The sequence below is a fragment of the Candoia aspera genome, chromosome 3 (genome assembly GCF_035149785.1).
Source record: "Candoia aspera isolate rCanAsp1 chromosome 3, rCanAsp1.hap2, whole genome shotgun sequence".
NCBI lineage: Eukaryota > Metazoa > Chordata > Lepidosauria > Squamata > Boidae > Candoia > Candoia aspera.
In genome coordinates this window covers 136,611,394-136,635,431 of record NC_086155.1, presented here as the reverse complement: position 1 = coordinate 136,635,431, position 24,038 = coordinate 136,611,394, and the positions used below count along the sequence as shown (strand labels likewise).

At 41.6% G+C, this 24,038-nt stretch overlaps 1 protein-coding gene across 1 annotated transcript in view; it reads right to left on the bottom strand.

Moving 5' to 3' along the window:
- Positions 1-5,253: 5,253 nt before the first annotated feature.
- Positions 5,254-24,038, bottom strand: part of EXOC2 (exocyst complex component 2) — a 102,964-nt gene continuing 84,179 nt past the window's right edge. The window contains exons 24-28 of the mRNA XM_063298824.1: positions 12,110-12,165; positions 11,300-11,422; positions 9,864-9,925; positions 7,479-7,538; positions 5,254-5,614 (exon numbers count right to left, since the gene is read on the bottom strand). Of these exons, the coding sequence (XP_063154894.1) occupies positions 5,521-5,614; positions 7,479-7,538; positions 9,864-9,925; positions 11,300-11,422; positions 12,110-12,165 (395 nt within the window). The 3' untranslated portion in view covers positions 5,254-5,520. The remainder of the gene's footprint in view (positions 5,615-7,478; positions 7,539-9,863; positions 9,926-11,299; positions 11,423-12,109; positions 12,166-24,038) is intronic.

The window sequence follows — 24,038 nt, the reverse complement described above, 5'->3', positions numbered from 1 at the left end:
ACCTAGTTGCCAAACTCGACCTCCGCTGCTTCCCCCTCCCCACGCCGCTGGCATTCCACCAGCTGGACGGCTCTACAGCGGGAGGGAAACCAGCCACGCTACAAACCGAGCCGGTCACCCTGAAAATGGGCACTCACACCGAGCGCACATCGTTCGTAGTCACGCCCATCGGACGGCCCATTGCAGTCCTGGGGATGCCATGGCTCGCGAAAAACAACCCGCGGATCAACTGGGCGACCCGCACCTTCACATTCGGCGACGGCGAGTATCGAGCACCAGCACCAGCTGGCAAAAGCAACCCCACGGTAGGACGAGCGGAGGCGACCACACAAGACAACGCCGCTACCACAGCAGACCTACCAGAACAATACGCCGACTTCTCCGAGGTCTTCGGAGAGGCAGAGGCAGACCAACTACCCCCCCACCGCAAGACGGATTGCCGGATCGACCTACTGCCCGACGTCCCCCTACCTAGACCAAAGATTTATTCGATGACCCCGAAGGAGATGGCAACCCTCCGGGAGTTCATCGATAAAAACCTAGACAGGGGATTCATAGAGCCAGCATGCTCACCGGTCGGAGCCCCCGTCTTATTCCGGGAGAAGAAAGACGGGACCCTACGGCTCTGCACCGACTACCGGGGCCTAAACGCGGCTTCCCTGTCCAACAAATACCCCTTACCCCTGGTAAAGGACATGCTCGCCCACCTCTCCACGGGCAAAGTCTTTTCCAAATTGGACCTTCGCGAAGCGTACTATCGCATCCGAATCAGGGAGGGGGACGAATGGAAGACGGCGTTTAACTGCCCCCTAGGCGCCTTCCAGTACAAGGTACTGCCCTTCGGACTCGCGGGGGCCCCTGGGGTGTTCATGCAGCTCATCAATGAGGTACTGCATGAACATCTGTTTAAAGGGGTCCTGGTCTACATCGACGACGTCCTCATTTACACAAAAACACACGAGGAACACGTAACCTTAGTCAGGCAAGTCCTCGACAAGCTCAGAAGGGCGCAGCTCTACGCAAAGCCTACAAAGTGCGAGTTTCACAAAGAGCGCCTAGACTATTTGGGGTATCGAATCTCCGGGGACGGCATCGAAATGGACCCCGCAAAAGTCGAAGCGGTGCTAAACTGGGAGCGGCCCCGCAACAGACGGCAACTACAGAGCTTCCTGGGATTCGCGAATTTCTACAGGTCCTTCGCCCGGGGGTTCGCTGAGATAGCCCTCCCCTTAACGGACCTCCTCAAAACCAAAGGGGTGGGGGACACCCGACGCGCCAAGAACCCAGGCACAGTGCTGAATTGGACTCCCGCGTGCCAGACCGCATTCGACAAGCTGAAAGCGCTGTTCACGACGGAGCCAATCCTCGCACACCCGGACCCAGAACGGCCGTTCGTGGTCCAAGCCGACGCCTCAGACTTCTCCCTGGGAGCCATCCTGCTACAAAAAGACTCCACGGGGCTCCTGAAACCATGCGCCTACCTGTCAAGGAAGTTCTCCGAGACAGAGAGGCGATGGCACGTCTGGGAGAAAGAAGCCTTCGCGGTGAAATCGGCACTAGAGACATGGCGTCACCTACTCGAGGGAACCACCCAACCATTCGAGGTCTGGACGGACCACCGGAACCTCGAGGCCCTACGAACGCCTAGACGCCTTAGCCCAAAACAGGTCCGATGGGCCCAATTCTTCAGCCGCTTTGATTTCCAGCTGAAGTTCATGCCGGGCAAGAAGAACTTCCTGGCCGACGCCCTCTCCCGGCTGCCCCAAGACGAAGAGCCCGCCCCAGACACCATTGGGACGGTCCTATCCGCCTCGCAACTGGGAATGGCCGTGACCACCCGAAGCGGCGCACGGAGGCAACTCGACGCTACGGCGCAGCCGACGGCGGGACAACCGGCGACGGAAAGAAGCCAACCGCAACTACCAGGGGGAATGCGCACGGACCTCGCCGCCGCCCTCAAAACCGACCCCTGGTTCCTGGCAAACCCCGACAAGGTAACGATGGCGCAAGACCTGGCATGGGGGGAAGGCAGAATCTACGTCCCGGACTCGCAACGCCAGGCGATCTTGCATAGGTCACACGACGCCAAGCAAGCGGGACACTTTGGGTTCCTCAAGACCCTACACCTAACACGGCGCCAATTCTGGTGGCCCGTGCTCAGGCGAGACGTAAAAACCTACGTGGCGTCCTGCCCAACGTGCGCTAGGGCCAAACGGGCACCAGGCAAACCCGCGGGGCTATTGCAACGAGTGGCAGAACCCTCCCGCCCATGGGAGGAAATCTCTATGGATTTTATAGTGGACCTCCCACCCAGCCAGAAGAAAACGGCCATTTGGGTGGTGAAGGACTACTTCTCAAAGCAGGCCCACTTCATCCCCTGCACGTCGGTCCCATCCTCACAACAACTAGCCAAACTCTTCCTCATCCACGTGTACAGGCTACACGGATGTCCCGCACGTGTGGTGACCGACAGGGGCACACAGTTCACCTCCAAATTCTGGCGGGCCTTCCTGAAGCTGACGGGGACCCAACAGGCCCTATCTACGGCTTGGCATCCGCAGACGGACGGAGCCACTGAGGTTCTTAATGCCACCTTAGAGCAATTTATACGATCATATACGAACTACCACCAAGACGACTGGGCTGAACTGCTCCCGTTCGCCGAAGTCGCATACAACAACGCCGTCCACACGAGCACGGGGAAAACCCCGTTCGAAGTAGTCTCGGGGCGCGACTTTGTCCCCATACCGGAGCTACCTCAACCCCCGGAACCCCAGGTGGACGCCAGCGACTGGGGACGGAAGATCGCGGAAGCATGGCCAGTAATCACGGCGGCGCTAAAGGAGGCACAGGCTGCTTACAAAGAGCAGGCCGACAAGCACCGGCGCCAACAACCGCCGTTCCAGGCGGGAGATATGGCCTATCTCTCCACCAAGTTCCTAAAGTCAACCCAACCCTCGAAAAAACTGGGGCCTAAGTACATCGGGCCGTTCCGAGTCACGCAAATAGTGAACCCGGTAGCAATACGCCTGGACCTGCCACACAACCTCCGGAGACTCCACCCGGTGTTCCATACCAGCCTCCTAAAACCGGCAACCACCTCCCGATGGCACCCAAGCACGCCACAGCCCGCACCGCTAATGATCGACGGGCAACACCACTTCGAGATCAGGGACATCCTCGACTCCCGCAAGCAACGAGGAACTCTACACTATCTGGTCAGGTGGAAACACTTCCCCCACCCGGAATGGGTGGCGGCGCACAACGTTAACGCGCCTGACCTGACCAGAGCATTTCACCGGGCATACCCCGACAAACCGCAACCAAGGTCAGCAAATCCAACCCCCCCCCCGCAGGCCCCCCCCCGCCTCCCGTGCCCCAAGGGAAAGGGCCCCCCCCCAAGCCCGCGACTTGGGTGGACCTTCCCCCCCCCGGGACTCACTCCCCCCGCCCCGGGCCCACGGGGTAGTGACAAACGATCGCCAGCACCCTCCCCCCGCCCCCCCGGCCGCGGGGGAGTGGCAAGCAAGTCAACAGGGCAACCTGGGGGCAACGCCCAGGAGACACAACAAAGGCAACGCACTCTAAATAAGAAAAGAAGGGCCCTACCTGGAGCTGAGCAGCACCCGACCAGCCACGCCTCTCGCCTCGCCGAACTGAGCCAAACAAACAGGGTGTGGTTGGAGCATGCGCACGCCAGGTCAGAACCCGAGCATGCGCACCATGGACACACCCTGGGAAGGCACGTGGTAGAGGGAGGAGCAAAGGGAGGGGCGACAACTACTCCGGCGGGAACTTTGAAAAAAAAAAAAAAAAAAAATGTGGCGCTTTGACAGCTCCACGGGGAAAACCCAGAAACCCGAGGGAGAACACTATTCGGAAAGGGGGCAGTATGTCATGAGTGCCGTTGAGCTAAAGTCATCAGCGCAATGGCACTCATGACAATGACAAGGAAATAAGTGAAGGGGCACAAGTTAAGTAGCCATCAACCCACAACGACTAACGGCTAACAGAAAATAGCTAAACTAATCACGGAGCCACCCAAGCCATCAGCGACAATACAACGGGGATCGCCCAGCTGAAAGCAATCAGCAGAAGAATGGAAACCTGAGGATGGGCGATCCTGGAAACCCTCAACCAATGGCAGGGCAACGCATGGGACAAAGGGGGGTGACGTGACCGTGAGCGAGGGGGCGCTGACCGGCGCGGGGTATTTAAACCCCGCACCGGCGCGCTCCTGTCACTCTCAGCTTTTTTCTACCAACGTTGTACCTAACCTGAAATAAACCAGAACCTGCTTTGCAAACCAGCGTCTGAATGTTATTCAGAGGTAGGCAGCGCATGACAAGCAGCCTGTGCATAATCTCAATGTGGTAATTCACTGATGAATTGTTCAGTCAGTGGTTTTCCCTTTGATACTACTATGGAAGCAAAAATTGGACTTGAAGCAGGATAGAAAGAAGGTTGACACTTTTGAATGTTGGTGCTGGAGACAACTCCTGAGAATATCTTGGACAGCCAAGAAAACAATCATAGAACAAATCAATCCAGAGTTCTCACTTAAGGCTCAAATTATGATATTTTGGACATATTATGTGAAGACCCAGCTCTCTGGAGAAGTCTGCAAGTGCTGGGAAAGATGGAAGAGAAGAAGAGGACAACCAGCAGCAAGGTAGATGGTCTCAATCTCAGCAATGATGGGTGCACCATTGGATCAACCTGGAGATCTATCTATATGGTCACTAAGAGTCAACAGCGACTTGATGTCACATAATCAATCAATTCACTGTTAAGTGTTCTGTTGAAATGCAACATGTTGTTGGCCTTGTGGGGTAAACCAGATAGGAATACAACCAGATGAGCTAATTCTAATTTATTGTAAAGCTACATTGATTTGCAAGTCTGAAAGTACAACCCTCTCCCTTGTCTCCTTTAGAGCCTGAGAAACTAGAGAGGGTCTTCTGAACCTCTTGCCCTGCCCACTATCCAGTTGCAGGCTATGCTTTGTCTTACCTGACTGTCCCCTTAGCCTAGCCTCTCAAAGTCTTTCCCACAAACCATTACACATGTCTGGCTGAAAGAATTCATTCCATAGAGATCAGCAGGCAAATAATGGATAAACAAGTCTACGGGTGAAGATAAGATAATAATACTAGTACACGCGTTATCATTTAATAAACTAAAAATCTCTATTGGTATGGAGAATTTTACTACATTTCTGTATATGCTCAGAAATTTGAGGAAACTGGAGGGTGATAACACTTGTCAATATTTATTAGGATAATAAATACAACCAGCTTGCCAAGCTATTAAGCATACTGTGATTAAATTGTTGTTTAAAATATTGGAGGACAAATTCTCATCAAAACAAAATGGCTTTGTTTGATATTCCTGGCCGCAATGGATCTATTAGTAATTTTAGTTTGAATTTTGATTCAAGAAAGTGAGGTCATAGAAACGAATGGTACAGACTGATGGCATTTACTGTTTCCTTTCCATGAAAATAATTCAGTTTCAGAATTATGTCTTCACCACTGTGGAAGAAGCAGCTTGAAAGCAGGTGAGCTGCAACTGCATGCTGCTCTTGAATACATTTAGTAGTTCTTCCAGCAATCTGTAAAAAAAGGAAATTATTTTAAGATTTTGACTGACTTGAAGAGTATAGGAGCATTACAAGAACAATGAAGAACCAATCTGGGGCAGGAATGGGGATGGTAGGAAAGGAAATGGATGTATCTTGCACTAACAACTTTTCAGAGATAAAGCTGAGTTCATCTGTACAACAAAAACAATCATATGCAAATTTATCATACCCACTGTTCCTGGGAACTACAGAGTATTTTATCAAATACATGAAATGCTATGCTGAGTTTGTACTATCTGTAATATGGATCTGTTACTGTTAATAATACCCCACACTGTCTCTATTTTCTGAATTTTGTTTCCAAATTCAACCTGTTTTCTACCAAACCTGTCCTCTATCATGTTATATACAACCTCAGTAATTCAGAGTAATCTACAAACACTTCTTCCAAAATATTTAGTTTGTCTTTCAAGATGTGAGAAATTGTTATCAATAAGACTATATTGCAGATGCATTATTTATAGATGCATAACCGTATCCTTTCCTATTTGGTTTCCTGAGGAATACATGTGTATTCATACAGATTGATTCCTGGTGGGATAGAGTAAGATTCACAACTTCAACAGCCTTTCATGTGTTCAAAATAAAATTGCAACAACAACACAATCCTATGTATTTAAATATTCTTTGTAGGTATTTCATAATAATCAGAGATACTGATATTCCTAAGAATAATTTCATGTAGTTTGAAATATGGGAGAGATAATTGCTCCCCTCTTAGCTTTTAAGTGGAACTGTTTCCTCAGAACTGAGACATGTTGAATGTTGTAGAATTTACTCATTTTAAGCATACATAAGGTTGCAGGCTTAGAGGTTAAAATTTTTTGAAGAGCAGGAATAATTTGAGGAAATTCAGATAGGCCTAAAGATGACCTAAATCCAGAGTCTCAGGTAACGTTGATTATGTACAAACTATGTGGCACAATCAGAAACTGAACCCTTTTGTCTGGTTTTTAGTTTGGCGTCTTCTTTCCCTTTTATTGTTTATTTCACTGGTTAACTCCAACATTCAGGAAATATTCTGATAATCATAACCGTATTGTCTTATAGTGCGTCTGACAAAAAATATGAATCTTTAGCTAGTACATGTAATTTTTTAAAGTGTTAAGTGGCAAAGAAAACAAAACTGGAGGAAGTAAAAAAAAAAAGGAAAACAATTGAATTTTATATTAAAATGTTAAATTATATTTTAGGCAGCCATTGATTTCCTTTTTGAAAAAAAACCCAACCATATTTAACAGCTGCAGTAGATTCCACAGCTGTATAATTTTCACTAAATCCAGTGACTAAGGGACGTAAGCGTGTGAGTATCTACTCCCTCAACACCATCCTCCAAGAATGAGTACAAATGCAGCATCCACATATAGTCAATATTTCATAACTCGGTTTTAAGCCTAATTTCTTACTGGCAACCGGTCTAAATCCTTTGAATTCATTATTGGAAATGTTGCTTTGTAAGGAGTGCTGAACTTTTTTGTTTAGCTTAGAAGCAATGAACAAATAAGGAAATATTTGAGGGTCACTGTAATGAATTAGATAAGGTGTTCTGTTTTGGATATTGGTAATCCAAGAATAATTTTTTTCTTACTCTTGAATTTCTTGTTGGTGTTTCAGAAAGTCAGCTATTTGTAATCTTTGCAGAGTTGTTACAAAGATAAATCACATTAAAGACTATATATAATGTGTACATGGAAAAATGGTGTGTTGGAAACACCACCACCATCTATTTGCCATGTCTTGGATCAAAAATAGGTTTATCCTCATGGAATGAATGCTTCAACCACTGTATTATTTGCAAAATACACCTTCTAAATTATTAAGGATACCAACTTACTTTTTATCTCCACCACTTGACAGCTGAGGCAAGGCTTCCAGAGCTTGCTTAAAGCTTGAGCTGTAAATTAAACACATACTCCCCTTACACAAGGTGACCAAAGTTTTCATTTCCAGCCTCTATATGTATTTACGTGTGTGTGTTGTGTATGCTTGCATTTGAATCTAGACTGTAATGTCCAAATTCTTACAAAATTAATATTTATCACTCAAAGTAACACAAATTGAAAGCTACTTACAGGAGTGATTTCTGGATAGCATTCAGGATCCATGTGCATAAGCACACAGACACACACACACACATTTGCACCTATGTGCATGCAATACCTATTCATTTTTTTCCACAGAATTTAAAGCTTTCACCAATCTGTTTTCAGTTTCATTTTGACTATGACTTCTTATCTTGCCTTTTAAAACTACCTTTGTTATATGAATATTTCTAAACCTTATCCTGTAATAAAAAAGAAAGTCTTTTTTATATGAAATGGATGTGACGTTACAGAAGTGTTGTTTTCATGTGACATGCTGGTCAAAACAGCTTTCTCTTCACTGCTGACAGAAAACAGACTGCTTCCATTTAGAGTTAATACCAAATATGCTTACTCTGTGCTAAGTATCTGTAATATCCTTCCAACTCACCTAGGAAGCCTCTATGCACACTGATCAAACGATAACCCTTAGCCCATAATTTAAGGACTGTTGCAATATAACAGGAATTGCTTAGAATAGGAGGAATGTTCCTTTTTGTAACTCCATTTACCCAGGCAGATCCATAACTGTCTAAAATGCTAAGATCCTGCTCATGCATTTTTCCTGAAAAATGCAGATGGACCTGTAACACTAATGTATTTTCACTGAAGGAATAAGTAAAAAAAAAAAAATAAAAACCTCTCAGGGAATACCCAATTATAACAAATGCTATTTTTTTCCCCACTAGAAATAGATAGATACGGCTTCTTTGGTCGTCAGATTTTCCTATTCCATAAGGGCTTCACAATAATCAGGAAAACACACGCTTGAGAGCAGAAAGAGAATGAATTGTGCATTGTTGCTCAGTGCTCACAATGCTATTAAGGAGAGCCAGTTTGGTCCAGTGGTGAAGGTGCTGGCCTAGAAACCAGGAGACTGTGAGTTTTGGGCCTGGCTTAGGCACAAAAGCCGGCTGGGTGACTTTGGGACCATCACTCTCTCTCAGCCCAATTCACCTTGCAGGGTTGCTCTTGTGGGGAAAATAGGAGGAGGAAAAGGAATACTAGGTATGTTCCCTGCCTTGAGCTGAATATGAATATATACGGTGGGATAAAAAATATTACTACTACTGCTACTACTACTATTGTTATTATTATACTCAAGGTGTTGGGTTTGAGTTATTTCCAGGCAAAAAAAACAACCCATAATGAAAAATGTGCTGAGAGCTGGAGACTTGCTTGAATCTGCCTTGGAAAATCTACCTCATGCTAGGAGAAACTGGATGAAAGTAGGTGGCTGGTGACTCTTGTATGAAAAGCTAACAAAGAGAAGCTAACAGGAATTATTTGGGAAAAACTATTTGGGGAAAATAAAGAAAAGACCTCATGAACTAGTTAAAAACAAGCAAAATACTTGAAAAAGCAGTAATATATTTATATTGTTGCAAGTTGCTTAGATTCAAGACTCAAACAGTGAAATCAGGGATACATTTTGACTGTTACAACATGTTGACTAGTTCCAATAACCCACAGCCTGGGAAGGCTGATCTTAGGGCTTGAAATTGAATGGTTGCAAAATATACCCACTCACATTTTAGGGTAGGGATGCAATCTGGTCACAGGTCAAACTCATGGCTCCCCCCCCCCACCGCTTTGAAACTGTATGATGAATACCAAGAAAATTACAGAGTTTTTTTAAGATCAAAGACAAAAATTAAAGCAGAAAGGAAATAAGAAAATGTATGAATACATATGTGATCTTAAGCAGAATTACGAACAGGTAAAATATTCATTTGATTACAAGGGCTTAGCTTAATGTTTTGGGGGTGGCCATGAAAGCAATGGATCAGGGTAATGAAGCAAAGTCAGTAACATCAAGATTTTAATTTTTTTTTCCTTCCATTTTTGGGGGTGATATGGGAGTTTTTTATGTTTTATCAGTTATAGTAAGGCTGCATGAGGGCTTACCATCTCTCTGTGTGAGTGCATTTGTGTGTTTCCTTCCTCAAAAACAGCAGGAAGCCTTTCTACTAATTTTTTGTATCTGGTCAGAGGGAGTTCCAGAGGCCCCAAACTTGGTGTTGGGAAGCTCAAGCAGCCCATGTTTATATCAAGGCATTCCATGAAAGCTCTTTTTTGTTTTGTGCCATTTTATGATTTTTTAAAAAGAAAGTGTTCACTTTTTTCCCCCTACTTACTTGCTTTCAGGGGTGAGAAATACAGACACGGAATCTCTCAGGGCACAAATTTCAAGTCGAGCCTGGAGGACAAAAATATTCCAGTGTTACAGCTTCAGCATCTGATTTTACAATGTGTAGGATCTGCATAAGCAAATTTTAGGGATAGTTTTACAGCAGCAAGCACAAGTAAGAGGCCTTAACTTCTCAAAATGTTTTTTGTTGCTCTACTCTTAACTCATTAAACAACTGTATGGACAATTGTAGATTTGGACTTTCAGAAAGCAATTAAATTCAGTCTGAATATTATATAAAAGTTCCATATTTAGATTATACTTTCTTATGCCCTTATGCCCTATATAAAAATATAACTTCTGAATATAACTTCTATTTAATATTTTTTACACAGAAAGGATATGGCTTCTGATAAATATATCATTTACCAAAGAGGAAGGAAGTTCAAGTTCAAGAGAGTAAAATCTCAATATGCACTTTTTTTGTGTTTGTGGGGAGGGGAGGAGGAACTATGTATGATTACGCATGAATGAATCCTAAACAGAAGCAGAACGCATGTTTTTCCCCTTACAATAGCCTTCCCTAGCTCTATGCCTTCCAAATGTGTTAAGACTAAAATGCCCAGAGACTATTAGGCCAGGTAAGATGGGGGGGGGGCAGACCTAACATTTCCTACTTTTCAGGTGAGTGATTTTAAGGTGCTGATCCAGGGGCATCTACTGATGCTTATAGATACCCATTCCATCTTACTGTGGTGCAATGGGTTTTCAAAGCAAATTCAAATCCAGAAGTTAAACTATTCTATTTCAAAGGATGCTCTCTTTGGAAAAGAGTTCTCTTAGGTCTTTGAATCATAGATAGAATATACTACTATAAGAGGCTTTCCTTGGATTAAGGAAAGCCTGTCTTTTGATTGCAGATGCCTGTTAATAGATTTATAAATAGACTGTAATAGAATAGAGTCCACCGATGGGAGGAGATGGGGACAAGTTAAATGAATAAATAAATAAAATAAATTTCCAAGGAAGAATTACAACAAAATATATGGTACCGTTATTTGTATGTTTATGGAACAACTTCAGAAAATTCATATAGACTAAAAAATGCTAAAGTAGCTATTCTTAGACTGCATTAGACAGACAAACACTTTATTTAGGTCATTGACCAATGAAGCATTAGACTGCTATCCTATTAAGTGTTTGTAGGACAATGTGGAACTAAAAGAGTTTGTTCCTGCACAATTAGCCTGCTTCTCTTAGCCAGCTGATGCAGATCTTAACTCAAGGATATTTTTTCTCAGATTTATTGTGCATTCAACCAGTTACCACCATGGGATTTTATGAAAATTCCATCAAAAAGAATGGTCTGCCTGGAAGCACCCAAGGCCTGTAGCAAAAATACACATTCTTTAACAATAACATCCCATAATGTTACTTTACTACCTGTAGAGCACCATTTCTGCTGAAAGATGAAACACACTGCATTAGTCTGCTGAGTTCTTCGGCAACTGCTTCAACAATCCTTGACAGAACTCTGGGCACAAGCTCTTTTGAGATAGTGAATACCTGCAAATTTCAAATTAAACATAATGTAAAAATTTGAATTTATTTTTTCTCTCAAGTTTTCCTATAGTTGCTATCAGAAGAGTAACTTTAAATGGTAGACTTTATGATTTAGAACACCTTACTTGACAAAGTTCTCGAGAAATCTAAAACTTGCACATACTTTTGTGCCTTCAGCTGGTTTTTCTAAAGATATTGTTCTGCTGTGGATTTTAGATTCGGTTTCTCATGGACAAAATCAGATACCATTATTTTCTCTCATCTTTGAAACTGACACAGAAGGGGTACAAAAATTAGTTAAACAAGCAGGAACGTGCAATAAAAAAAATCAGGCCACCTCAATCTTCATTTCTCTCTCTACTATACTCTAAAACAGGGTTTTGCAACCTCAGCAACTTTAAAATGTATGGACTTCAACTCTCAGAATGCCCCAGCTGGCTGGGGAATTCTGGGAGATGGAGTCCATACATCTTAAAGTTGCTGAGGTTGAGAAAAACTGCTCTAAAAGATAGTTCCAGTATTGGTGTAAGATGAAACCAGGGCATCACTATCAACTGAAGACCAATCAATTACCTTCCACATAACATTTTTAATTTAGTTTTTGGCACTGGAAAAGGATGGTTTTTCCAAAGATTCAATTTCACTTATACGTTTTTGGCACTCAGTGTGGATAAGCTTCATTAGTCTCACCTCAGCATGTACAGCAATTATGTGTACTAAAGCTTCCTTTAAATAGTTTCTGACACCTGTAAATAAAAAAAAAGGACATACACAGACACATTAAAAGTTGTTCAATTTATTTGTGCCATGCTGGCTTCTTTGATTAAAAATGTAAAACTAATACAGTACCAGCATACAGAAAGTGAAAGCTACTTCCAACCACACCACATCATTTATTTCCTTTTTGAAAACAAAATGGGGAAAGGCACATTTCCTTATTGCAAACATTATACTAGCCACATGTTTCTAGTCTCGTCTGGCATCTTTTTCTTCCTTCTTCAAAATAATTTGCAGGGCTTTTGGGGGGGCGTTTTTTTAAAATATTCAATAGGGAGCTTCAGCTCTAATGACCTGATTGCCACAATTATGGGCTTGGAATATATGACCTCAAGGTAGCTACAACTGATTGTGTGTTCATTACATGAGATAAATTACTGCCAGTAAAAGAGACACAATAGAAATGCTTTCAGAGGATAGAACTCTTGGCAGCATTTAAGTAGATGCTGAGATTGTGCAATTAAAATATCTATATTGAGAATGAATGGGAATGTGTTTTAAAATATTTCCACTTGAAATAAATAGAAACTCGTACAGCAATTAATTTTGGACTCCATTCAAAGAAGTGTCCAAATATGCTATTTGAGACAATTCCTCCCTCTTTTAAAAACGTTTATTTTGTATGGCATAGCAGAATGCAGCATTATTGCATAAAAATCACAGAAACAATATATAAAAGTGTATAAAATATAGGACATTGGGACAATAAATTATTTTAAAAACACGCAATACAATGAATTATGAATAAATTATGTATGAGCAGTTACTAAAGTAACTAAGCCTATGGCCAGATATCTAGATCTGTTAGCCATTGGACAGCAGTACCCTCGAGATGATGTTCTTGTTCCAGGAAACCTTCTGAGGGGACATTCCATCGCAATGTGATGTAAAGTTTGCAGGACATTCCCACAGCCACAGTTAGGATTATCAACCAGCCCCCATTTATGTTTCCAACATCGGCACCTGCCGTGACTAGTTCGAATCTGATTAAGTGCAGTCCAGTTTTTCCTTGGGAGACCAAAGCTGTAAGGGCGTTGTGCTGGATCAGACCCTAAATTAAACAGGTCTGGGTTAGAAGTTGCCCACTCCTGGCGCGATGCTGTCTCTATGTCAAAGTCTTCTCTGATTAATTGCTGTCCAAGTTTCCACAGCGGGTTCCGAGGTTTGAGTCTAAATATTTGATCGTGGCGATCCTCGTGTATAGGCAATAATCGATTTGCCTCGCATTTCTGCCACTCCCTTTTTAAGGCAAGTTGTCTTCTAAGATGTGGGGGTGGTATGTTGGATAGTATCGGTAGCCATTCGGAAGGCATCAATTTAATGGTTCCTGATATTAGCCTCATAGTGTGGTTAAGCTGGGTGTCCACTGCTTTTATGAGCGCTGTTTAACCATACAGGACTACAATACTCAGCTGCTGAATATACTGGAGCAAGAGCTGATGTCCTAAGAACTGTGGCATTTGCTCCCCAGCTGGTGCCAGAAAGTTTGTGTAGAATATTGTTCCTAGTTTTTATTTTATCCATGGGTTTTCTTAGGTGTTCCCTATAAGTTAAAGATTGATTGAGGGTCACTCCTAAATACTTTGGGTTCTGATTGAACTTCAGCAGCTGATTCCTAAATTCCACTTTTGGTATATAGTTGGCTTTTCTGTTGTTCAAATGAAAACAAGTGACCTCGGTTTTATTGATGTTGGGTTTTAGCCTCCAAATTCCAAAAAACTTATCCAATTCCTTTAAGTCGTTTTCGAGGGCTTTTTCAGAGGCGTTGAAGTCTTCAGATTGTTTAATCAGTGCAATATCATCAGTATATATAAACCTTTTTGCAACAGTGCTTGGTAAATCTGATGTATAAACATTAAAGAGCAGTGGGGCCAGCACAGAACCTTGTGGCAAGCCGTCATTTAACCTGTACTTCCAGCTGCTTTGACCATCTAAGTCAGCGGTTCTCAACCTTTTTGGCACCAGGGACCAGTTTCACGGAAGACAATTTTTCCACGGACCAGGGGTGGGTGGGATGGTTTCGGGATGATTCAAGCGCTTCCTCTTTTTCCCGACCTTTTATTATTTTTTCTTCGCGCCGTTTGGAAATAGGAGCCAATGGGCTTGCTTTCTCTGACAGGAGGTGGAGCTCAGGCGGTAATGCGAGCGATGGGGAGAGGCTGTAAGTACTCAGGCTGTAAATTTGCTCACTCGCCCACCACTCACCTCCTGCTGTGCAGCCCAGTTCCTCACAGGCCATGGATTGGTACCACTCCATGGCCTGGGGGTTGGGGACCCCTGATCTATGTGTACTTTGATCTATCTATTTGAGAGCATGTTGTTAAGTAGGGTAGCTGTTTTCTTACAGGGCACAATACATAAGAATTTTAAGATCATCCCTTCTCTCCACACGGTATCATAGACCGATGATAGATCAATGAACATGGTGTCAGATTTTTCTCTCTGTTGAAATCCATCTTCTATGTGAGGGGTTAGTGATAGTACCTGATTGCAGCAGCTTCTTTTTGATCTAAATCCAGCCTGTTCTATAGGTATGTGTTCCTTGACCAGGGGTTTAATTCTGTTTAAAATGAGTCTCTCCAGCAGTTTGTAAGAGATGCTTAAGAGTGCTATAGGTCTGAAATCCTCCACAGATTTCCCCTTTACCAGGTTTTAAGATGGCAACAATTTTTGTTCTTTTAGAGATTGTTGGCAACCTCCCTGTTCGTTGGATATCATTGTAAAATTGTGTGAGCCAGAGTATAGTGTGTGGCCTGCTATGCTTCAGGAACTCAGGATACACTCCATCTAGGCCAGCCGCTTTCCCTGATTTTAACTCTTTCAGTGCTTCAGTGATTTCTGATGTAAAAAATTCTTCTGAGATGTTACTTTCAGATGTTAGTTCGTTGGCTCTGGCTTTTTTCTCCCTTTTAATTTCACTAATTTTCTCTTTATTCATTCCTGGTGTTTTCCTTGTGAGATTTCAAATTCTGATTGCTACATCATTAGGGCCAATGTTGCCAGTATTTCAAGTTTGTTTCATGGAGCTGTCTCCCAGTTTTGTAAGCAAGGACCAAGCCTTTTGCTGGCATGTTGAAATCTCATTTGCTTCATGACAGCATGCCACTTTTCTCTCCTGGCAGAGTCTAAACACTGAAGGAGTTTGCCAGCAACTTCAGGCTCATGATTTTCCACATATTGACTGTATAATTTTGTGCATTCTTGGCTCCAGCCTGGAATGTATGTTTTTCTGTAGCCCCTTGGGATGTGCTTCTTAGCTACAGAGAGTAGCTATAGATCAGTTATAGTTTTCTACCTTAGGGGGAATCCACTGGATGTTATGATAGAGTTCAGCAGCACATGCTTCCCATTTAGCTTTTTGAAAATTCCACTGAGGCTTAGGGGTCGATCTTAAAACTGGGATCTGTACTCCGACATTTAACAGCACAGGTCTCTGCTGACTCTGGGGAAAATCTGGGAGTACTCTTTTGTTACAATATAATTGTATATTATATTATTATACTATATTACTATACTTTGGCTGCGGGACCTTTCAAGGATTTCCCAGCAAGCAGCAGCAGCATGAACACCGAAAATAAAAACAACAGTTCTTTTCAGAAGCAGCTGACAAAGGACACAGGAGATGTTCTGAAAATTGTACAGCTTAACGTGGAAGTTATGAGCAGGCCTAAAGCTGATTATTTACTCAAGCTTATGAATAACTACTCAGTGGATATAGTTTTACTACAAGAAACTCACTGCGCCAATGAAATCCAACTTAAAATCAGATGTAAACTTCCAAGATATTCTCTGGCTGTGGCTACCTACCATGCAACGTATCGCACCACCACTTATGTAAAAAATAATATAGACCAAGTACAAGATATGAAAAGCCACACTGAAGTGAATGTATTTGTTTAAAAACACGAAAAATAGCCACAGCAAAGATCCAAAACGCTGTTAGCTCTAACACAACACAACATCCAGGAAAATAAGCATGAAAAATACTGTTTCTTTAAATTTTCATGTTATTCATACATTTGCATTTTAGTAGAGTTTGGCAGAATTTAGGTCAGTTTACAATATAGCAAAGGAAGAATTCTATAACTAATAAAAAACAGTATATAGGTGGTCCTTGCTTAACAACCACTTGTTCAGCAACTGTTCGAACTTACAATGGCACTGAACAAGTGGTACTTATGACCATTCCTCGCAGTTGTGGCTGTCGCAGTGTCCCTGCGGTCACGTGATTGTGATTCGGGTGCTTGGCAACCAGATCACAATTACAATGTCACAGCGTCCAGTGGTCACGTGATCACCATCTGTGACCTTCGCTACTGGCTTCTGGCAAGCAAAGTCAACGAGGACGCCTGCAGGAGGTCACAAGTGATGACCACGTGACTTGCACTTTAGTGATGGTGTGGGATTTGCTTCATGATGGCAACCAGAAGTGTTGGAACTGCCATTGCTAAACAGCGCAGTCACATGACATCAGGTTTTACAACTGCGTTGCTTAGCAATGGAAATTCTGGTCCCAATTACCGTCATTAAGTGAGGACTACCTGTAATTAAAATATTATTAATACAATTTTTTAAGGGAGGTAAAATTCATTCATGCCATATAAAGGTTTTGTAGAAACGTTTTGTATGTCCTTTCTCCCCAAATTACCCCACTAGTCTCAGATGAACTTTGTAAAACGTTGGGGCTATTATTAAGAAGGTCTTGGTACTAATTACTGAAGGGTCCTTGAGACTGGCTCCCTCCCCAACATTCAGGGGATTGTTAGAGGATACAGAAATGAATTATGAGTGCCTTCTTAAACAATCATTATTTGCCTTAAAGGGAAGTTGAGAACAACTCCTTGCCCTCATAAAAAAAAAACCTAATAAATGTATAACAAAAATCTGAAACGCCTCCATAGAATACGTGAGGGAGTTAGTAAAATATCCAAAAACTGGTTACTGATATAGAATATATTTTTTATTGTTTTATCACGTGGTTTGAGTAGAGCATGGAGAAACAGTTGTAGCAATTTATTTCTCACGGGCCTATAACTAAACACCACAGAGACACAGAATAAGTATAGCAGTATTATAACTTTTTTTTTAAAGCCTTTGAGTCAGTGTTGACTGTTGGTGACTTCACAGACAAATACCTGCAGTTTTCTTGGCAAGATTTCAGAAGCGGCTTGCCATTGCCTGCTTCCTAGGGCTGAGAGAGAAGGACTGGCCCAAAGTCACCCAGCTGACTTGTGCCTAAGGCGGCACTAGAACTCACGGTCTCTGTTTCTAGCCTGGTGTCTTAATCACTACACCAAACTGGCTCTCTGAGTATTATAACATACTACAACCAATTATAAAATCACAATATGCAACAATCAGCCTCTAGACTGTAACATCTAGACTTGTAACATCTATCATAATACATTATGCATTATGCATTAATAAGTAAAACAATATTCACAGAGGCCCAAGCAAAATAAGTGTTTTTAATGCTTTTTCATACATAGAGATATCTGACTCCAAGTGTAATTCTAGTGGGAATTGATTCCAAACAATTGGGGCCAAATAAAAAGAGACTCTAAATCATGATGTGGCTATTCTAGTGCACTGGAGAGCCAATCAACCCCTGCCAAATATTCGCATCAAACACACAAGCTCATGAGCTACTGGGTGGTCTTTCAAGTAGCTGGATGTGCTCATATGCAGCTCATGTTGTGTTAACACCAGCAACTTTCACACTGGTATCTATCACAAATATCCAGCCAATGTAATGATGGGTGATGAAAAGAGTGGGGATAAAAAAGGAAGGTTCAGAATACTTCAATCAGCAGGAATCTCTCTAAAAAACATATACCCAGAAATCAGTGACTGGGTGAGATAAATTCACTCCATAAGACTAACATAAAGGTTTATTTCAGCCCTATGTCAAACATGGGATTTGGGCACACCTGAAGGTATCAAAGCTTCTTTTTCCTAATAATACCAGCAAATAATCACTTCCAAGTGTTACAATAAATTTAATGAAAAAGCTGGAAAGACTTTAAAGAAAGCATAAACTTGGCAATCTGTAGTCCTCTCAACAGCCTTCAGAACATACAGCTAAAAAAAAAATAAGTTAAAAACTGCCAAGGGAAAGCAAGGAATCATTTCAATCCAGTTTCCTCATATAATTGATTCTGAGTTTCATACAGTCTTGATATGATGAGCAACGCTGGTTCAAATTAGGAAGCCAAAATCTGTACTTCCTTTTTATAAGGAATCCAAGATTAAACCCTCAAACCACTTAAAAAATGAAATAGCACTACTTGTAAAAGTTAAACCACTTTTAATAAATGGTCTAATGGCTATGACACAATATTATTACAAAATGTGTACTAGTTTTAATGGTTCTTTCAGTTAGCTTCACTCATAGACCCTCAACCCTGATTCACTGACTATTTGTACTCAGGGTGTTATATGAGCATTTTATATGTATGCATTATTATAGTGATTTTTATCTATGCATATATAGCTAGCAGAAGACATATAATATAGGTGCAAAAGTGTGTGAAGGTGTGCTTGAACATGGACGATCTCTCAACTATATCACTGAACAGGTCTTGCATGATCGATCTACTACAGGAGCATTTAATTAATGAAAACCTTGAATTCTGAAAATAAGCTGCTACCCCAAGTTACACTTAGGAATATATTTTGGGTGCCTTTACAGTGTTTCCTGAGGTTATTGCTGTGAAAACTGCTGTCCAAGGCTAACTGTTGTGCAAGGCAAGTCATACATAAAAATTTTATTTGAAGCAGTATCACATTTGATAGATATGAGAAGTGGGATCAGGTTGCCTTTTGGAAAGACCGTCAGCTACAGTAGTGTCTAATTCAAGAAAAATAAAATCATCACATTATTTTGCAGATAAGATTTGCCTCATCTATGCCCTTTCAAAAGATACAGGGCTAGGTGTAACCTATACATTTTAAATTGGATTGCAAACTACCAGCTTAAGGCCAGTGACATACAGAATGTGTGAAATACCCTTAATGAATGCTTTTATGGATTCTAATTGTTCAAGAAGAATGTTCATTATTTTGATGTTAATCTACAGGTAAATGATGATGTTATAAAAATCATGAACTTCTAAGACAGTCACAGGCACCATGTGATGTCATGGCATTCAAGAGAACTGCCCCCACCCACATACCTCCTGACTCACTTAGCAAAAAGACAGAACTCTGTCTTGGAAATTCCCCAGGGACACACATAATATGCTGTTTGGTATTAAGCAGACATACTTACCTCACTGAGCAACTGGATAAAAGGAGGAAATTATTTACTATGAAGTCTAACAGTAAAAGTATAGCAATTGCTTTGTTAGTGAGATTAAGAACCACTTTCCCCACATTTCTTTTTCTAATAGTAGCCATCTTGATATCCTTGGAAAGTCACAGGGACAAATGTACTGGTAAAATAAGAATTATAAATACATGCATATATTAAATCATAATAAACATGAGAAAAATATCTGCTCATGTTCTTGTTTTTGGTAGCATATGCTACCAAAGTGTCCATCCATAGTTGCATACATGCAGCATATAGTAAGGCCCTTGAGCCCCTGGGAACTGTGACCAGACAAAAGGAAGGTCAAAGCACCTCATCCTGAGAAGGAGCATCTCGGGGAAATTTCAGGAAACTGAAATTTCAGAACCAGAGGTTCTCTTTGGCCAGACACTTTTAAGGAGGGATAAGGTGACTACTTGTTCATCTAGGATTCTGGATAATCTCCCTTGATGAGCTGCTTCATCTTATGGAGCCATGTTGCTCCATCTCAACAAGACAAAGTACCTATTGGAGGTAAGAGTATTCAATCCCACAAGCACTTAAGTGGAGTGGATCTGCCACAATCAGCTGCTTCATTTTGATGGAAGTGGTTTCTGCACTGCTTGTGCCTAAAGACCATTTTTGCCTAGTATAGCAAAATTAAACCACTAGAAAAAAGGGATGCCATAATGGTTCGAAAGCACTTGAGCCAAACCATGGTTACTGAAAAGGCTACTGCAAAGATATGCACAGCCCTACAGGCTATCGTACAGGAATGTAACGGTAGCAGTTTTTATGTCCTGGCAGGGTGCTGAACGGGTTGAGTAGAACAAGAAAAAGTGATTGGGCATTTGAAACCCAAGAATGTATGAGAACAGTGACTATTTGGTCAGTATCTGCTTAGGAAAAGGTCTGTTTCAAATAATGTGGTTTAAGCATAAATCTATTCATGCCTGGAAATAGAAAACAAATGTATGAAAAAATAGATCTTTCTGCACTTAGATATAAGTGTATACAAAATAAAAATAATTCTAAAAATGATACTAATCTTTAGATCTGGGCAGTTTTTCTATGCAGGCATTAGAAGAATTGGGAAGGATCTCTTTGAAACCTTCTAAAATGTACATAAGAAGAAAATAGACACACTATAGTGTTCTAAATCCTTTTTTTCTCAAATCACATTGGGATGGTACCATCAGGGTGCATTCACCCCTTCAAAAACGTACAGGTGGTCCTCCCTTAACAACCACAATTGGGACCGGAATTTAGGTTGCTAAGTGATATGGTCGTAATGTGAGATGTCACATGACTGCATTGTTTAGTGATGACAATTCTGGCAGTCCCGGCTGCCATTGTTAAGTGAGTGCCCCAGTTGTTAGGCAAGGCAACTTCCTGCTGGCTTCCCACAATCAAATCAGTGGGGAAGCCAGCAGGAAGTTGCAAGCCCCAGGCACTGCTGGGTGGGGGAAGAGGGTACGTGTGGGAGGGTTGGGGAGGGTGTGCGGGAGTGTGGTACACAAGGGCCTCAGAACTGTTTGGATTTTCAGCCTGAGAGTCTAGAATCTCTATCAGAGGACTCTCTCTTGTCTCTGGGGTGGGATTTTGACACGGAGCTTTTTCAGCCAGCTCCATGCCGAAAAAGCTCTGTGCCAAAATCCAAGCAGGATTTTCAGCTCCAGAGTGGAGAGGGAGGGAGTCCTCTAACAGAGTGGAGAGGCTTCACGGAGCTGGCTGAAAAAGCTCCATGCCAAAATCCTGCCCCCAGAGATGAGACTGCCCCCACTGACTTTCTGGGGAAGCTGGCAGGAAAGATTGCAAATGGTGATCATGTGATCGCGGGCCTCTTGGCAACTGGTTGTAAATGTGCGAACCAATTGCCAAGGGCCCAGATCACAATCACGTGACTGTGGGGGCGCTGCAATTGCTGTAATTTCAGGCATGGGTCATATGTCCCTTTGTTCAGTGCTGTCGTAAATCTGAACAATTGCTGAACAAATGGTCGTTAAACTAGGACTATCTGTAATGCGTATTTTAAAAGGTAGGAAGCAATCTCTCCAGGTCTTGTCTGGCTGGGAATGAAAGGTTCTTCCCCCCTTTTTACGCAATGGCTGAAGAGACTAATATAATGAACATCTGAAAAGTCAAGCAGCAATCTACTAGCATAAAATGCCTTAGAATGTGCTGAACTACATCTGGCTTTCCTCCATAACAGGAACACAAAAGATATTCTATGTAGCCATTCAGACTATGTAGCCTAACATACTGAATCAAACTTGCTGAATTGCAAGCCAGGATTATAAGTAGACTTATAAGACTTATTATAAAGACTGAAAGGACTTTTGATGTGTATAGGATCTAATATGTGGAGTACGTGTGTCAGAGAGAACAGAAATTTAAGCCATGTTTATTTCCAATGAAATCATATTTAACTCTGTGAAATGCCCTACAAATGGATACTGTTTCAATGGGAAGTGAAAGAGGAAGCCGTTTATCAAATCTAAGGCAGCAGTGCTAATCTCATTTACATCTCTCTGTTCAAGACTTGTTCAAAGCTTTCTGACCATGAAAAACTCCAAAGGAGTTTAAAAGAAAAAACAGCAGTTATTTGTAAGAATTGGCATTTATCAGTTAGCAGACAGATTAATTTATAGAGTGCTTGATACATTTGTGCTTAAGGTCCTTGACCACAACATAAGAAGCAAGTCCTTAAGGTAGTAATTTTGTTCCTTCTTAAGAGAATAAACTTTCTAAGAGATAAAGTTTAACAATGGATCTGTATAGTGAAACTTGGACTATAATTTAAAATTTAAAATATACAAACATGCTTGTATGAAGAGAGTACAGCTTGCTTAAAGCAGAAAAAAAAACAATCGCTGGAAGTGATGATCATCTGCATGTAAGGAAGCTTATTTCTTTCTCTTCAGTGTGAGTAATTTCCTGCTTTTACTGGAACATTCCTCCACTAATCATAGAAGGATCTCAAGATGTGATGGTTCAATTTTGCTTCGATATTGTTGTCACCAGAAGAAAACATGAATGTGTAGGCCACTTCTGGAAAGTCTTCAGAAGGACAACCCACCTTTAATTACATTTCCTGTTGTTAACCCCTTAATTCTGCATGAGCTGTGCCTGCCTGACAAAACTAAATTTAAGAAAGCTGGCTATTTATATCTCAGGGTTTTCCCTCCTTTATATGTTAAAAATAAAATGGTTAGAAAAAATACTATTTTATTTATAATTACATTTGTATAGTGCTGACTACTGGGATATCAGATGTAGTTTATAATAGAAACATAAAATCAGAATTAATTCAAATATTAATTCTTGCTTGAAAAAAATGTTAATGCTAACAAGGAGACCAATTTTCTCAGTTCAATGGGAAGTGCTCTGAGGGACAAGTAGTGCTATCAAGAACGCATGACCAAGCTTTCATCAGATGAGTGAGCTGTACCTGTTGGATGACCTCCACAGGTAGTGTCAATATAGTTGAAGGCAGTTTCTCAGTTAACTCAGACTTGACCCATGTAAGATTTCAAAAGCGATAATCAGTATTTTGCCAGGAAGTAAACTGGCAGCCAGTGTAATACTCTCAGTTAACGTGATATGCACCTGAGTCTTTCCAGAGAGCAACCTGGCTGTTGAGTTCTATACTAACTGAAGCTTCTAGACTAGTTACAAAGGTAGCTCCATAAAGAGTATAATCCAATAATCAGAATCACACTCCTCCTCCTGCTCCACAAATAAAGACAATCCATCCAACAGCCCATTTGATACAGTCAAGGTAATAGGATCACTTGTTCGAAGAAGAAGACTGAGAAATGCAAATATAACTTTAGTTTCTACTTTTTTGCTTTGCATAAATGCGATCTTTAAAAATTATTTTTATTAAAATTGTACCAATATCTTCAATAAACCAACTAGTTTAAATGTGATATATACTTACAAATCCATAAAACTGTGGTTGCCCTAATAATGGCCTGTCGCAGTCTTTGCAAGATGAAATGACAGCTATTTTGAAATGAAAAATGGACTTAAAGATATGTAGTGCTTATGAATTTACTCTGATTGTCACTCAAACATTATGAATATTATCCTGGAGCTTTTAAGGAAAAAGCAAAAGGGAATCCACTGATTTGAGAAAGGCTTATATTGACAAAAAAGTACTTGGCATGCCAAGGAGGTAACAGAAGCTCAATTATCTTAAAAATATATTCTCTCTAATTTTCTATTAAAATACCAAATTGTTTGACAAAGATATAGAGAGCATATAACCTAGCCAATGGCAAACCAAGGTAGTCCAAGGTAGTCAACTATCTGGATCGTTTGCTAACTAATTTTCTCTCTCCCTGCAGAATATTAGCAATTCTAAAATTTGCTTTGCCTTCATAAAACAATATAGTAAGATGATTGTGTGCTTATTAAATAAGTTAAAGGTCTGCTCATCTTCATTTAATGAATGAGGTCATGAAAACTAAAACCAAATATATACTTCCCTCATAAACAATTACTTGTGTCAGAGAGCCAATCACACCATTTAGCCCCTTTCAGTGT